Source organism: Narcine bancroftii, chromosome 10, assembly GCF_036971445.1.
Source record: "Narcine bancroftii isolate sNarBan1 chromosome 10, sNarBan1.hap1, whole genome shotgun sequence".
NCBI classification, from domain to species: domain Eukaryota; kingdom Metazoa; phylum Chordata; class Chondrichthyes; order Torpediniformes; family Narcinidae; genus Narcine; species Narcine bancroftii.
In genome coordinates, this window is record NC_091478.1 from 89,271,033 (window position 1) to 89,288,545 (window position 17,513).

Sequence of the window (17,513 nt, forward strand, 5' to 3'; positions counted from 1 at the left end):
ACAGGATAATAATCTTATTGTTTTGATAAAATATTTTCTTGAACACAAACTTGCACATTTAAATTAATATAGAAATAAAAGTAAAGAAAGCAGCATTGTTTTTTATTTTTCCAAATCTTTTATTTGTCTCCGTATCAAATATGCTTTGAACTGCAGTATTGTCTGAACCAGTGCTATTTTCTGAAAATTGTTAAATTAATTTTTGAATGGTGCTTCGCAAATAATGATAAATTACCTGTGCAGCCTGCCATTTGCTAATTATATCCATGATTTACTGCATGGTAAGTCTTAAATCATTCATTTCAGGATTGTATTAAAACCTATAAAGTTCTAGATGTTGAAACTTATTTCTGCTTTTTCAACAATGTTTTGTCTTCCTTCTCAAACAAAAGCTAAGACTGTTTTATTTTTAACCCAGATTGCAGAGGAGCATTTGTAATTTGTAAAAAAAAAACACTAAAGTTAATACTTTTATTTATTTAGGTGAAAAGCCGTATAAATGCCCTCATTGCGACTATGCTGGAACTCAGTCAGCTTCTCTGAAATACCATTTGGAACGTCATCATCGGGAGCGGCAGAATGGAACAAGCCCACTACTTGGGCAAACACACACTCGCCAAGAGCATTCCGAAGAGCCAGCAAGCACAACCCAGATGTTTATCAGACCAGAAATACTGAGAGGGGTTATGAAAAATATGCCCGGAACTGACCTTAGGAGTAGCTTGACTCCTCAGCAGTGGCCTGTGGGAGTACTCTCTTCTTCAGAGTGTCAGGGACATGTGCCCAATGTTACATCAGAACAGCAATCGGAAAATTTGAAAACCAATCCTGAGGTGTCTGGTGAGGAAACGCCAAGTCTTTCTGATTTAAGCAGAGCTTTCCAGAGCCTTGCTGGAAATGGAGTCAATTTTCAAGGATCTTTGCAAACGTTTATTGACACCTTTGGACTGAGATCCTTGGAGAAAGAGAAAGAAATATTGGCAAGGGCATATGGTGAAAATACAAGTTTAAAACAGGCTAACTCAAAACTAACACTTGAGAAACACAGAAAGAATGCAGGCTCTGAAGAGTCCGAAGTAAAAGTTGAATGTCAGTCGTCCGAAGAAAAATCATCTGTTAAACCTAGGCCAACTGCAGAAAAGTCCCAGTATGAACCTTTGGATTTGTCTGTGAGACCTCCATCACACGATTCTGTTTCAATCCCTGGTGCAACCATTACCATTCAGGATAACATTACTTGGCATGGGTGTTTATTCTGTTCTTTCACAACATCTTCAATGGAATTAATGGTTCTTCATCTTCAAGCAAATCACCTGGGAAAATCAAAAAGGAAAGAAAATCTTTCAGGAACAGCTGGAATTGGAAACGATCTGCGAGGAGAGCCCTCTGTTGCAAAGAAAACCTGTTTGTCCATTTCTCCTGTTGTTACTAAGAAATTACTTAACAAGGCTGATTCTTCCCCCGATAAAATATCTCAACAAGGCCAATCTGGTGATTCATTAGGAGATCACAAGAAGTCTTGCATTAATCCTATGGACTCCAGTCTTAGCTCTCTAGTGTCAGACTTTTACAAACAATTTCACAAATATTCAACTGGTGGCAGCCCAGGAACCTCTATCTTGAGTTCTTCCCATGAAAATGAACTGAAATATATGCCTACAAATTCCCTGAATCTTGTTTCACCAGGGACAACAAGCATGAGCCCTTCTGGTGAAGCAGGTAATCCAACATGTAGTGATGATTCAGGGTCTGTAGATGGTCAAGACGTAGATGATCAAGATGAGTTAGTTGACACAAACCAACCATCAACTTCTGATGAAGAAACTTCCGATGAAGAAGATTTGATTCGCAGTGCTGCACTTCCGCAAGGATCACAGAATCTTCTGAGCTCCATGGGGAAACATCAAGGTGGACCTTGGCATAATATAAATCTTCTGTCATCTCACCATATTCCACCGGGGCTGGTCAAACCGGAGCAGGTCCATGATCATCAACCTTTGGACCAGCAAATGAACATGCTGTCAGTTCTGAGGGCTTACAGCACAGACAACATGGCAGCTTTCAACGGTATTGGAAATATTTCAAGAAGCAGTAGCACCTCTACCAAGAGAGCAGATATATCAGGTGGGTGTCAAATAAATCCATATTTTAAAATGCAGTGAACACATATGCTGGCTGAACCCCTTTTGTAGTCATGCCTCCAAGGAATTTCAAAGTTAACTTGAAAAATTATTCTGTACTACATGTCTGTTTTTTTAAATTTTCCTAAGTTTTGTTTAAGTTGAAGTGACCCTGTTTCAGATCTGTGAGTGTAGATATTCAGAGCAGTGTGGTAGCTCAAGGGAAGAATGAATTGGATGCTTGATTATTGTGAGAGGTGACCATGGAAGTAGGTATGGGGTCTATTTCATTTGATGGATAGATACTGAAAAATAAACCATCAGCATTATTACATGGTGCTAACAACTAAGAAACAGTGAAGGAGTTGGTAAGCTCTAAATCTCCACAGCTTTTCAATTTATCTTTAGCATTGACTCCGATTTCAGCAGAAAAGATCCTGCACTGGTAAAAACAACATCAATAGCAGCATGAATAGCAAGCTAAGAATAGAATTCACTCAAATATCTGTCACTGTCTGAATGCAATTCCATTTGTATAAAGTATGGACTGTTAATCTTGAAGAAAATTTGCAATATATAGTAACATTCCTTGTAATATTACATGCAGTTGAGCTTATCTCAATGATTTTTCTTTAATTTATAAGACAAAAGCATTTTCCAGGCCAAGCATTCTTTAACTTATAATTTTTCAGAAGTAAGCATTGGCTTTACAGAATAAAGTTATTTAATGTTTTGATTTTGGTTTATATAACAACAGTCTCTGCATTTTAGTGTGTAATAGTTGCCTGTGAAGCACTTTGAGCCATTTATGAGATGTGTAATAAGGCCCAATATGAATCCCAGCCTCTTTTATTTCCTCTTCTACGTTAATCATTTATCTACAAACATTGATTGCAGTTCTGTGCAGATTTAATTACATCTGAATAATCAGCTGAACATTGAATCACTTTGCTCATTTTGGACAGTACAGTTCAGATGAGATAACAAATAATTAATAAAGGTTGATAAACTTATGTTGTTGACTAGAAAAAGGGAGTAATGTAATCCATAAAATTTCTTTGCCAGTTAATCACTTAAATTGTCCTTACATTCTCTAGGAAAACATGAAAGAATACTTGAAATAAGACAGGCTAAAATTGGAGGTTCAGTGGAAGAACTTATTGTGTAATATATGTTGAGCTAATTTTTGTATGTGAAACAAGTTCTTTATTCACATTCATTCTTACTCAGAGCAACTGCCTCAAAAGTTCCAAGAGCAATTCAGTAGAGCGTGTCCATCTTTCATGGTATTCGTTATATTTATACTGATGCCAACTTTTAGAAGTAAGATGGTCTATCAATATATATTTTATGATTGCTATCAGCTATGATTAAAAATGTTACTGGTAATCTAGCCGAAAGTGGATCAATGTTGTCGTTGAAGTGATTTTTTTTTAGCTGTTCAGCAGCCTCAATAATTGATGATTATGTTGATGTCATTTGGACATAGCAAGAATATAGGTTGCGTGAAATGGAGCAGTGTGACTGGGAGAACAAAAACTCTCTCTGTCGCATTATTTGCCTGCCAGTAGTTGAGATGACAACTTTTGCCAAGATCAAAATCATATGGGGTGGTACAAGTCCTGAGATTTAGTTAAAATTATTGGAAAGCACATTAGTCTATATAATTTATATCCAGAATTAGTAGAAAACAGGGGTCTTTTGCTTTAAAACAATTCTTTTGGATTCTATTTTGTTTTTGAGAAATTTACATTCAACTTGAACAAATATTGCAAATATTTCTTGAAACATAAGCAATTGGAAATTCTAAAGTGAGTTGTGCACTGAACATGGCTGAAGAAACATCAGGGGGGGGGGAGGTGAAATGAAGGTGCATCTTATTAAATGGTTTGTACATGTGCATTAGCTGCAGGTAGGAAACATGCCCATGAAGCAATCAAAAAAAAGATGAGTTACCCAGATGAGATGGAGATACAAGAAACTACGGAGGCTGTAATCTTGAGCAAATGATGAGAAGCTGGAGGGGAGGTGGGACAGAGAACACTGGGGGCAGGTTGGGGTGAGTGCAAATACTGAAATGGGCAAGGAGAATGGGAAGAGGTCAGACAGACAGAAACAATGATTGGGATGAAGGTAATTTACTCTCTTCCCTGTCTCACCTTCACCTAATCAGTTTTCTATCATCTCTTGGCCCTTTCATTGACTCTCCACCCACCCCTTGTTATTTCCCTTTCCCATATTCATCATGATAAAGTATCTCAACTGAGAACAACTGTCCTGTTTCTCTCGAGGGATTCTCTCTGGCCCATTGAGTCCTTGTGGCTTCTCATTGTTGAAGATGCAATGTAGACATTAATATATTCACTAATTTTGAGTGTTAAATTTTGTTTGATTTAATTTTAAACAAAACAATGAACAAACTTGAACTGTATAAAAGTATAGAAGCATGGATTTTGGATAAATGCACAATAATTTGATACACCAATTAAGATGAATGAGGACACTTTGAAATATAAATTAATGAGATACAAGTTTGGTCTGACTTCTAAATAAAGACCATTGTTATATTTTATCTCATGATGTAGGATGCACCTTTGTAATGTGTTCATCTTTGCCATGACTTCAAATATGTTATGATTAGATTCTAATTTTTGTGGTCATAGGAAATTCATACAAAGCATTTCCATTGGAACATTGTGTACCAATGGAACTTTTAAGATGTATATAATAACAAATAAAAATGGAACATGCTGAAAATAGTCAGCAGGTCAGGTAGCATCCATGGAGAGAGAAAAATCATTTGGCATTTCTGGGCAAGGGGTTTTAATCATATTTTCAATATAGGTAGTCCCTGATTTACGACCGAGTTCCGTTCTGAACAATCAGTCATATCTTGAAGTGGACGTAAATCGGAAATTCACTGTATCCATTTTATCGTTCATCAAATACCACATGGCGGCCACCAAGGCCACCCCTGCCATGGATGCTATTTTCCATAGGTAGACCCCTACTTTTACCACAAAAGAGTAATTTTTATATTTACATGTATTTTTTATTTATTTTTCAAAAAATTATATAGTATTTTTTTGTTCATATGTAAGTGGCATCAGTCTTAAGTCGGTGACTATCTGTACAATAAGCAAGGTTACTGGTCACAAAATTCTACAAATGCTAAAGTGAGGAATGAATAGAGTACCCAAGAAAATTCATAGATTTGAAAGGGAAGTCAAGCAACATTTATTTCTGACAAATTTTAGACATACAGGAAAAGTTACAAGGATGTTGGTTTGAAGGCAACGAATAGTGTTTGAAAAGAGAAAAAAATTAAGAGCTCTGGTGGAAAAAGGACTGAGATTAATCAAAAAGAGACAACCTGCTTGAACTAATGCTGCTTATCTGCTTCTAACAAGACTGTTATATTTTTGATGAGATTGGTGTAAATGTATGTGGATTCTGCTTCTGGCACAGAGTTGACAGCAGAGCTTACAAGATCAGATACAACTCATTGAGCCTGATTTGCAGGGCTTTAAATTTTCACAGCTATTCACTTTAATGATTTGAACACTGGGATAAATAGAACTGCATTTGCACCACCCGCGACTGTGTTCCCATCACATCAGCACTCCACTCTCATCAGAAGTTGTCTTTAACCTCTTGTCTCCCACCCCCATCCTACACACATGTTAAGCTAAGTGTTATGTTCAGATTCCAACTTTCCTGTGTGATCTCCCTCCTTTACCCTTTCACTAACATCAGTAAAGATCATCACACTTATCCACCACTAGCATGTTTCAAAATTAATATTAATTTGTAAGACTAAACAATAATGTTATGTTTAGCCACTGTACTAAAGTCATTGAAATAGTGCAGTTGAATGAGTCCATTGGGAAAGTGTTCTGATGCTCAAGATCCTACATATTCCAGACTCCGTCTGTTGTTTTGGGTGCTGTTTTAGTGGCTATAATAAGAAGTTGGTGATAGGGAAAATGATCAATTTAATGCAAGAGCAGGTCAGCACACAAAATCAAATGGTTGTGAGCAGGGGTGCAGTGCTAATTTTTTAGGTGTCGGAGCTCACCAAATATGGTGACAAGGAGGTCTCGCAAGATCTGGCCTTGGCGACCACTATGTTGTATTTGACGTCGTATAATTGAGAGCAAATGGTAGGATGAGTAAGGAGGATGACTGGTCGTGGAAGAAACAGGTTCCTTGTATGTTCACAATAGTGCTCAGTAGGGGGTGGGGGGGGGGGGAGGGAACTGCCAGAGAGGTGCACTGGTGAGCTCTGGCGGCACTGCACCCCTGGTTGAGTCTTATTTCTGAAGATAACCCAGATAGATCGGTGTTTGTTATGAAGATTCAAGAATATGAAACAAACACAATTAATGCAGTTGATACACTGATCAGTGATAATTCAGTGGAATGGCTACTTTTGTTCCAACATTGACCTTCAGTGCAAGGAAGTTCCAATGCAGAAAATGTTTGGGGGCAGAGGTATTTCAGGCTGTGTAGTGAGGTGGGAAGGAAGGATGATCTATACTAAATGCCACTATTATTCTTAGACACATCAAATTTAAAAAAAAATAAATTTAGGCATACAACATGGCTACAGGCCATTTCAGCCCACAAGCTCGTGCAGCCCAATTATACCCAATTCACCTACACCCCCAGTACGTTTTGAATGGGGGAAACTGGAGCTCCCAGGGAAAATCCATGCAGACACAGGGAGAACAAAGTCCTTACAGATTGTGTGGGATTCAAACCCGAGTACCGATCGCTGGCGCTATAACAGCATTACACTAACTGGTCCACCAACCATGCCACCCTCATTGCCCTCTCTACTATTTACACTTGTTTTGGCTGAGCTGGTGAATCATTTTCTGTTCACAACAATAACAATTAGTTGCCAGTGGAAAGATTTTCTGTGCATGGAAGTGTAGTGGGGACCATTGCTACTGACTGTATTACACATACAATCTACTAAAAATAGTTTCCTTTTGATTTTTGGCATTAAAACAATGTTACAGATCACCCAAATACAGAAAACGTTACAAAATGTAAGATCTTCACTTGAGAGGTTCATCGATGAGTATTCTCTGTGTAATGTGTGCAGAAACTGACATCATTATTTTTGCAATTTGCAGCATGTAGCCCAACGGTCCAATCTCTGAAGTCAGCTCTTAAAGAGCAAAGCAAACTATTTCAGCTGCGGCGAATGATTTAATAGAGGCATTCTGGTAGTCTTTCTGAGAGTCAGAAGAACCAGACACACAGGAAGTCTGTCAATTTTGTTAAGGGGGAGGGCGTACTATTGAGATCCACCAGAGTGACAGGAAGGAAACATTTAAGGAATGTCTCTGCAAGTCCTCCTGCCAATAACAGTCCTGGCAGATAAATTTCCAAGCCAGTCCTGCATGCTCCTCTGGATGGAAGGAAAAGTGGCTGAAGTCTCTCCTTGAATGTGGAGTTTGGATATCTCCATTTAATGCACCACCAAGCGGCAAACCATGAAACATTGGCAGCAGTCAGAAGTAGCATGAATCTGAGGATAAAAAATTGAGACTGATCAAGTTTACAAGTCTGCAAGTCAAGTTTATTGTCAACCCAACCAAACAGTGTTCTCCGGTCCTCAGTGCAAAGCATGCAGACACACAACCAGATATAACACAAACAATACATATGCTGCACAAGTATTCTATATACAAATAAATAAATAAATATTGTTTCATGAATAAGAGAGTCTCAGATGGTTAGTGTGAGCAGTTCTTTGGTTGTTCAGCATTCTCACTGCCCGTGGGAAGAAGCGGTTCTTCAGACTGGTGGTGCTGGCTTTAATACTCCTGTATCTCTTTCCTGATGGGAGCAGCTGAAAAATGATGTATACAGGTTGGAAGGGATCCTCACTGATTTTGTGTGTCCTGTTCAGACAATGATCCTGGTAGATCACGTTGTTGTGGGGGAAGAAAGACTCCAGTGATCCTCTCTGCCACTCTTAGGGACTTGTGGATTGATCTCCAATCCATTTCTCAGTCATACCACACTATGATGCAGCCGGTCAGGATGCTCTCGATAGAGCTCCTGTAGAAGGTTGACATAATTTGATGTAATAGTGGCTGGTAGTCTTGTCTGCTTCAGTCTTCTCAGGAAGTGCAGTCGCTGTTGCACTTTCCTGACAAGTGAGGAGATGCTGAATGTCCACAACAGGTCACTCGTTAAGTGAACTCCAAGGAACTTGGTGCACTCCACTCTCTCCACTACAGAGTTGTTGATCATCACCCTCACTTCTATGGCAAGACCACCAAGGCAGAGCTGTGATGTTGCATTTGGGTTCATAGAAGTTAAGCAATCTCACTGAGAACAAAGTGTTCAGCTTGAGGTCCTTAACGAATGCCATTCCGGAGAAATGCAGTCAGTAAAACTTGGTTGTTCTGCGAGCAGATAAGCAACATTTTTATCAGATAACGAGGTTGTAAATCTCAATATCAACTCATCTTGCATGTTGTACCATAATTTAGGCAAGTTTTACATGAATAAAAGTGCACCAAGGAGAATGCAAGTCTTACTGATAAATGAAGTGACATATTTCCCGGCATGAGCTAAGACACCAGAAATTGGATTGAAAAGATTTGTATAAATCGTTTATGAAAATGAACTTTTTGTTTGCCTTGAAGTATTTGTCCTTATTTCCAACAGAAAGGCAACACAACAGCAATAAGTTCAGGCATTTCCATTCATGATAATTCACCCTAATCTCTGAAATTCCCATCTTGTCTTTGACATTATTAACATCATCCCTGTGTGTGCCTGTGTGCGTGTGTTCATGTGCACGCGCGCGGGGTGGCGCAACACAATCCTCAACAGCGTGCTGTTCAACCCTTCCCCCATCCAGGTTCCTCAATTCCTCCTTCCATTATCCACTTGCTGTTTCCTTCATCTCCAGAGGAGTGTCAGCTCTGGACTTAGCCAGAAGCTGCCATCTGTGAATACCCCTGCCTCTAAGTGACGGAAAGCTGCAATGGCGATTTCTTAAGTGAGGATGACCCAATTTTGCAATTTATTTTGGTGATATCTGATTTGGAGCTTGTGAAAAGCACAGCATCCATTTCTTCACTAACAGCCAACCTCTTGGTACAGAGTTATGTCCTGAGTTGTTCTTGTCCAGGTTAAGCACATGTTTAGAAGCACAACATCCTTTTTCTGAATTGAGTAAACGAATTTCTAGTCCAAGGTTTATAAATGCGGTGTTTGTCAAATATCACACAACATCCGGAACCATTTCAGAACTGTTGTTCAATTTATGACATCAGCCAAAGTGCTAAATTTTAGTCACAACAAAAGGGCTGGTCGAGATATTGGGCAGGTTACAAGACCGGTGAAGAGGTTGGTGCTGCAAAGGATCATGATAACTTTCCCGTGATTCTGTGGTTAAACAGCGGGCTTGGATGGTTTTGGTGAGGGCAAATTGAAATGCCAAGATACTGTCAAAATTCTTCTGTCTTCCTCAGATATAAGTGGCAGGAATAAGGGAGGGGAATATTGGTAGGGAAAGGGAGCAGTCGTTGGAGAGTTGTACGATTCCTACAAGACAATTATTACACTTTAGATTTATTATTTTACCTTTGAAATCAGGAATTATGTTACATCACCTTATATTACTTTAATTGTACCAATTCTGAGTGTAAAAGTAATTGTAGATCTTGAAGGCAAATGTCTTGTAATGGGCCTAAAGGAATCTGTTTGGTCCCCATAACCTGCTTTATCATGAATGAGCCTGTATCATCAAACTCTATTCTTACTTAATTGGTTGACCCGGTGATAATGAAACGTGCTCATGAAATCAGTGTTATTTCATTGGGTTTTCCTTGACCACGCTGGTTTGTTGTATAGAAACTTTTTACCCAAGAGACTTCAATAAGCAGCCGCAGAAAAAAAAGAACAGCCACAAACTCATCGATACGATTTTACACTTGTTGATGATGGTGGCCGAGAGATTCATTTACACAATGCTGAATATTTGTTTTGCAAATTAAAAAATTCCATCAATGCAAGCGATGCCGTTTTGCACACATTTTTAGGTGTCTTAGCACCAATCACTAACATTTTTTGCTTATATCTGGGTGTGATTTTTCATGGTTTTACAGCAGCAAATTCATTCAAATGTGTTAGACCCAGAGCAAAGCCCCAAATTCATCTTCAATGAGATTTTCATCTCAATAATGCGAAAAATGTCCATCATTTCCCGTGCATAGGAGCCACAGTTTTTAATGGAGCTGGTTGGTCAGAAAGAATTCAAGTTCTTAAGTGGCTGACGTTTGTAGCCAGACTGCTTTGTGATATACTGCTGACTGACAGCTGATTTTGCACACTGTTTGCACTGAAGATTGCCCTTTCCTTGTCACTGCTGCTTGCAAGAATCACAAAGGCGATTTATCTTGACCTGCCACTCCTCTCGATGGATGACACAGGTTTGCAATAGTTGCTTCTTAGACGCTGCAGGTATCCATTGGACCAAACTTGCATGAGGCAAAGAAGGGATTATCAACATTGTTATTCATCCAGGATTTACAGGGAGCTGTGGACTTCTTTACACTTATCAGAAGCACAGTGTGGTCAGCTCTGAGATCTGTGTTCTCATAAAAGGTTATACACGTGCTCAGACTACTCTCAAAGGCAAGGTCATGGTCCTATTTAGTTTCATCTTCTAGGATCAATCCAGGTCACAGTTGCCAGGCATCACAGCTTTCCCCTTGCCTCTGCATTGGGGAAGTGACTAATGTTTTTTTTACATTTTCAGCCCCACGGGAGCAGGGAACTGCAAGTAAATGTACACTCAGGTGAAGGTCCTGTTCATGACCAATAATGAGGTCTGACTATCCAAGTGGGCCTTTGAACTGGTCAATCCCAGGCACATCGACAGTTGGCACATTTCAATTTTCCTTACCAATGCGTAGTCACCTCTCAACTCTCAGGGGCCCAAAACCATCCTGGTGGAGCTGCTTCCTGATGAAATGGCTGCTCACTCTCTACTCAAGTACATGAGCTGAACAACATCACTATGATCAGGAAATTTCTGGAGACCGCCATGGGGTTGCTAAAATGCAACTGCGCCATCTGCACCAGTCTGGCAAGGCTCTCAACTTTCAACAGAGTCTCTTACTTTGCAGTGGTCTGCACAGCACTGAAAAATACACACGTCAACAAGATTAGACATACCCCTGCTGAGATGGAGCAAGCGACAGACAAGCAGCCACGACACAAGGAGGAAAAAGATGATTGGGAGTAAGCGACAGACAAGCAGCCACGACACAAGGAGGAAAAAGATGATTGGGAGTAAGCGACAGACAAGCAGCCACGACACAAGGAGGAAAAAGATGATTGGGAGTAAGCGACAGACAAGCAGCCATGATACAAGGAGGAAAAAGATGATTGGGAGTAACCGGAAGAAGAGAAAGATGAGAATGCAAGATTCTTTTATTATCATGTAATACTACAGAACATGTAATATTACATAAGGTTGCCTTCTGCCTACCTTAAAACAAACAGTCACCATCAGTGTCGCCTGGCACCCCTTCCAGTAAGACAGAGAGGTCTGTGTCTGTGGATTTGCCTCCAGCACCTCTGCAGCTTCTCGGATGTCTGTTTAATCCATCGGCTGCACGAGCTCTGGATCCAAAGCTGCAAAACGATCAGGAAACCTTCGGCACTCAAGGCCATTTGGGAACCCTTCTTCCTCTCATCATCCTCTCGAATCACGGCACCAGTACCTGGTTCCCAAGAACCAGTCTAAAGCTGCTCACAGCCTGTGTAGGTCCCCTGACCATGAGCCGTCTGCAACCTGTGGGGGTCCCTCACCCACCGAGCCCCTTGCTGGTTCACTGCCATGGTCACCTTCCCTGTTGCTTCTCAACAGGGTGGAAGGTGGCATTCTCTCATTTCTGGGGTCTGCTGCTCCTCCCTGGAATCTGCAACCGCTGGCGAGCACAGGTGCCACCATCGTGGGCACAGACCCGTGGTTGCAGTTTTACTTACCAATACTATTGGCTCCTTTAACACAGTTTAAAGCCTGTATGGGGGCGTCAACTTGAGGACCAGGTAGTGGAACCCTGTGGAGCAGTGATGTTTCTTCGCTCTCCTCTCTCCCAGGTCTGCACTAGCGGCAGGGCCACCAGTGAGCAGCCACTCACTGCAGACCTTCACAGGCCATGCTATTTGCCAGACTTCTCCCAAGTGACCTACTGAGAGGCAGTACCTGATCAAGGAAAGATTCTCATTCTCATCATCGCATTCACTGATTTTATGCAGGCTTGTACTCTTTCTGGAATATTTAAGTCACCAGGGTATGTATTGAATCATCTTCAGTCAATGTAACACTGAAATTTATCACCCACACATTATTATAACTTCTTTCTCAGAGCTCCATTATCCTGGGTTCAATCACAATCTCTGGTGCTGTGTGGAGCTTGTACGTTCTCCACTAACCAAGTGGGCTTCTTCTCAATGCTGTGATCTCTTCCCATATTTTGGTAGGTTAATTAGCCGCTATACATTTTGCCCAGTACTTAAAAAGTTAAGTTAATATGGAGACTATGTTATGGGAAAATGGGATTGCCCTGTGAGCCAGCACAGACCTGATGGATTGAATATTCTCCTATGTCATTTGAAAAATATGGAACAAACTGAAAATCCACTTTGTACACATTGCTTTCACTTGTCAAGTCTAAAACTTGCTGTATCTTGATTTTGTCTCAGAAACTGAATATGTTTCTGAATCAATTCTTCCAATTTGCCTGTCTCATCTTCTTCTTTCTTCTTCTTTGCCTTGGCTTCGCGGACGAAGATTCATGGAGGGGTAATGTCCACGTCAGCTGCATGCTCATTTGTGGCTGACAAGTCCGATGCGGGACAGGCAGACACGGTTGCAGCGGTTGCAAGGGAAAATTGGTGGGTTGGGGTTGGGTGTTGGGTTTTTCCTCCTTTGTCTTTTGTCAGTGAGGTGGGCTCTGCGGTCTTCTTCAAAGGAGGTTGCTGCCCGCCGAACTGTGAGGCACCAAGATGCACGGTTGGAGGCGATATCAGCCCACTGGCGGTGGTCAAAGGCACCAAGAGATTTCTTTAGGCAGTCCTTGTACCTCTTCTTTGGTGCACCTCTGTCTCGGTGGCCAGTGGAGAGCTCGCCATATAACACGATCTTGGGAAGGCGATGGTCCTCCATTCTGGAGACGTGACCTACCCAGCGTCTTATAGGGGCTCATCAAATGGCCCACTTTTGAACACTTGCAATCAGTCAGTATCAGTCCAATGCGAAGCACCAGGGAAACTCAATGAGATCATAAGAACATTTAATCTGCTCTTGAATCAAAGGAATATTAAGGCAACAGCTGCAAATGGTAATTGTTTTGCTTGATCAAGGCATAAACTCATTAGACCTCATGGTCTCATTTGGAATTACAGCCAAATCTCTAACAATGTTACTCATTTGGCATATCAGTCCATTCAGTCACAGACTTACATTCATAGTTCTGACAGCCAGACTCTGGTCATAGTCTTCTCGTGCAGCCTCCATGAAAGAAACACAATACTGCAACAATGTGCTACTCCTCTGTGTTTCTTCAAGCAGCAAGGACATTTCAATGGCAGATGGTTCCCAAGCTGAAAGGCATTATATGACCTTATGATGCCTGACCTTGTTCAATGCAGTTGCTTATTTGAGATCACCCTTGTTTCCTCATGTTCTGCCAAGAGGATCACCCATGTCATGACCTAACTTTGTACTGTTGTACAATTTTCTGAGGAAATCCCATCTCTGCACTAAATCACGATAAAACCCCCTTGAACCATCTGCATGTCCTTTGATCACGCTAACATAAATTAATGAAGCTGTAAGGGGGTTCAACAACAGCAGGCTGCCACTGTTGAATAAGTGTATAAGGTAGTCTGGATCACATCATGTCACCATAGATTGGCCTGACTAATCCTTCTTTAGATCGATTGTGAGAAGGTTATCCCAGCAATGGACAAATGCCATTCAGGATAGCAATGTCAAATTTCTGAAGAACAAGATTATATTACGCAAGATGAAACAATTTACATTGGTATTCATCTTGTGCTTTAACATGATCACTGCACAAATGTTCAACTGGTTAATAAAGGTTAACAAACTAAAGAATAAAAAGAAAGAGCCTAAGCTACTATCAATTAAGTTAAGTGGCCTCCTCTCAACATGGACTGCACAAATGAAACAACTTTCAGGGAACAAAACAATTGGGAGAGAAAGGGACTTGTTGAAACAATGCAGCGAGTTCTATCCACTATCAATCGCTTTTGTTCCTTTCCTTGCAGGGTTGGAAATGCTATCATCTCACCACAATGTGTGGCTGGGACCTGGGTGCTGAGAGGTTGACTCTAGCCCTGGAACACAGAGGTCCTCTCAGGGTGCCAATCAACAGCAAAATTAATCATATGCTCCATTTTAGTTACAGTGGTTGGAGTACGTAAGTGGTTATGGTCCAAAGAAAGTTGGTCAGTTCCAAACCATGATATAGGTGTGCCAGTGCGCTGGGGAAGTAAACTTGATTGGGACAATCCTTGAGTGTCATCAGGTGCAGGGGAGATTGTGATATCCTGAGAAAGTATAACATCCTCAGATCCTACCGGTCTGTTTTCTCATGGTTCTGGACAGATGTTCAGAATATGTAGTTGTTTTCATGTCTTTAGAACAGCCATTCTCAAACTTTTTTGGCTATGCTCCCCCCCCCCCCAACCCTCCCCTTCCTGAGGACTCTGCTCAAAGTTTATGAGTCCTTTCCACGTGAAGCAGTCAAGTTTTGGTTTGTTTTGTACTTCTCCCCTACTGATTATACACATTAAAAAATATGTTATATGAGGTGAAAAGAAAAATAGACATGTGAATTGGGGTAAGGGTCAGCTGAGCAGTACTGCCCTTTAAGATGATGTGCTAGACTTGGTTCAGGATTTTTTTCCTGATCTTGATTCAGAAAATACTCTTTTTGGGTGGGATGGTTTTATGCAAGAGAACCGTCTAGGTTCAGTTCAGTAATGAGCAGGGTGACTGCCCTTGGTTATAATGTCAAATTAATGAAGTACTGACGTTTGAAGGTGCCATTAATTGTGAGTGTTTGGATTTGAGTGTCCTGCTAAGAGGTACCAGGCCTATGAATGAAGAAACCTAAACTGACGAGATAGGTGGTGAGATGTGCAAGGTCATACAAGCTCTGTTTTCCCTGGTTTCTGGGCCTTGCCTGATGCAGGGCCAACACTCACATATTGCTTCAGACAAGTTTACCTGTTTGCATTCCCTTCTGCCAGGCATGTCTTCTTGGTTATTTTCATTGACAAGAGGAAGCCATTGAGAGAAATGGTTAAGTCTACGTGAAATTTTAACCTTCTTGGATGTTTGCATTTAATAGACATGGAAATGGCTTCAAAATTATGGAATTCAGAGGATTCATGGAAAGATTCACAGAGTACTGTTGGGTCACCTGTGAAGCCATAAGGGTCATGAAAAGGATAGAGAAGAAGATCAAGACAGTCTTGGCAAGAAAGAAGAGTAGAATAAAGGAAGCAGAAGTGTGTGTGTGTGTGTGTGTGTGTGTATGGAATGAAGGCTGGAGCTGCAGATGTAAAGAAATCTTGTGTAAATTCTTTGATCATGTGTAGCTGTGGGTTGGATTTGATACTGGCCAGCAGGAAAGGAAGGAAATTTGCTCCAAGTGGCCATCACCTTGACAACATCCACCTACTATTACTTGCAGGGATACCTGGAGGGTCTGTATAGCCCACAGTCTGCCCATTCTGCAGGTGGTGTGATCCATAAGCTTTGGAAGTAAACCTGGGATGATGACAGGCAAACATGCTAAAAGAAAGAAAGTAGTTGGGAGAGTGCTGATGAGGTTTCACATGTGTGTCTTTAAAGGCTGTCCGATGAGGACACAGCTACATAGCAACTGCAAGATATCCAACTCAAGATTTTCAGTAACATCCACTGTTCCTAAAATGCCACTGTGCTATTAATACTTTGTAAAATAGTGTTGGAAAGACATACATTTTAATAGAAAAATTACAACAATGAATTTCTTGGCCCTTGTGTTTAAAATTCATGGAAATAATTGCTTGAAGTCAATTGAAGTTTTATCAAAGAAACTAAATTATAGTGAATTTTATTAGAATAAGTAACTAACTGGCCTGCCAGTGGTGTACTGCAGTACACCTCTGATGCCAACTCAAGCTGTTTCTTCAATTAAATAACAGGTTGAGATTTTGATATTGAGTACTGTATGTGAAGACCAGGAAATTTGCTGGGTTTTCTGTCTGGTTTTGTTTGGTTTTCACTGATGACTCTATCTTCTTCTATGGCTCCTAACTGCAAATTTTTTCACAATATATGCATGCCTAGGTTTGGGGAAGACACAAGGCAAACACACTGAGTTTCCATGCAAGGAATGTGGTAAAGTCTTTAACCAGCCCAGCCACCTTAGGACCCATATGAGGTCACATACAGGTAAGAGCTGCAGCATTAAAACCATTTACCAAAACTGATAACGCATTAGGGTACGCTCACCAACATTCTGTTTTAATAAACGCAGAAACCATGATGGCACAATCTGCCCCTTTACCCTTCATTGAAATTGTCTTTGAATATAAATTGAGATTTACTTCCAAACAACATATTCCATCTTTGGGGAAATGTTTCAATTTTAGCAGTAAATCCGTAAACAATGATCAGAATTTATTGTCATGGACATGTCACGCTAAAAACGTGCAGAGTTCTTTTGATTTAATGCCTCTACTTTTAATGATCGATTTAATCTAGATTCGATCACTTTAATCTTAACTGGATTTCAAGTAACCGAAAACGAGCTCAATCTTAATGATTATGATTGACAATCCCAAGGTCCATTTCAGTTATATCAAAATACATCAAGCTTGTGCATATTTAACATCTATTTAATGTATACAATGATAGCAGTCATAAAATGACATGTATAATAGATGGTTTGTCATCAAATGAATGAAATACATAACTTACAAAAAAAGTCTGTATTATATAAAAGTGCTCCACAGAACCTATTTAATTAAGATTGAAATGGAGAACAGTTCATTAGCTTACCTGTCCTAATTGCCCCAATATATTTATGATTGAAGAATATAGCTGCTGCAGCTTGCCTAAGCTTGTTTTGAATTCCTTGCCTCTGTTTCGGTTTAAATGCCTTTAACATCCATCATGTTATCACTCATTCTCTTGACATTAGATGATTTGAAGTTTTGGACACTTCCTGACTTGAGCCACTTGTTCATCCCACCCCCCCACCACCTTTCCCTCTGCATATGTATTCTAATTTGGTCATAGTCCTCATGGTCATAGGTTGAAAGCCA

The 17,513-nt window shown here is 40.4% G+C and overlaps 1 protein-coding gene across 16 annotated transcripts in view; it reads left to right on the forward strand.

Moving 5' to 3' along the window:
* znf536 (zinc finger protein 536) overlaps window positions 1-17,513 on the forward strand; it is a 329,669-nt gene that overhangs the window by 215,468 nt on the left and 96,688 nt on the right. For 13 of the 16 annotated variants that reach the window (XM_069901729.1, XM_069901722.1, XM_069901730.1 and 10 more), the window contains 2 exons: window positions 484-2,124; window positions 16,534-16,638. In XM_069901729.1, the coding sequence (XP_069757830.1) occupies window positions 484-2,124; window positions 16,534-16,638 (1,746 nt within the window). Of the gene's footprint in view, window positions 1-483; window positions 2,125-7,264; window positions 7,761-16,533; window positions 16,639-17,513 lie in introns of those variants that run through there. The other 3 variants (XM_069901733.1, XM_069901738.1, XM_069901737.1) reach the window with 2 other exon arrangements.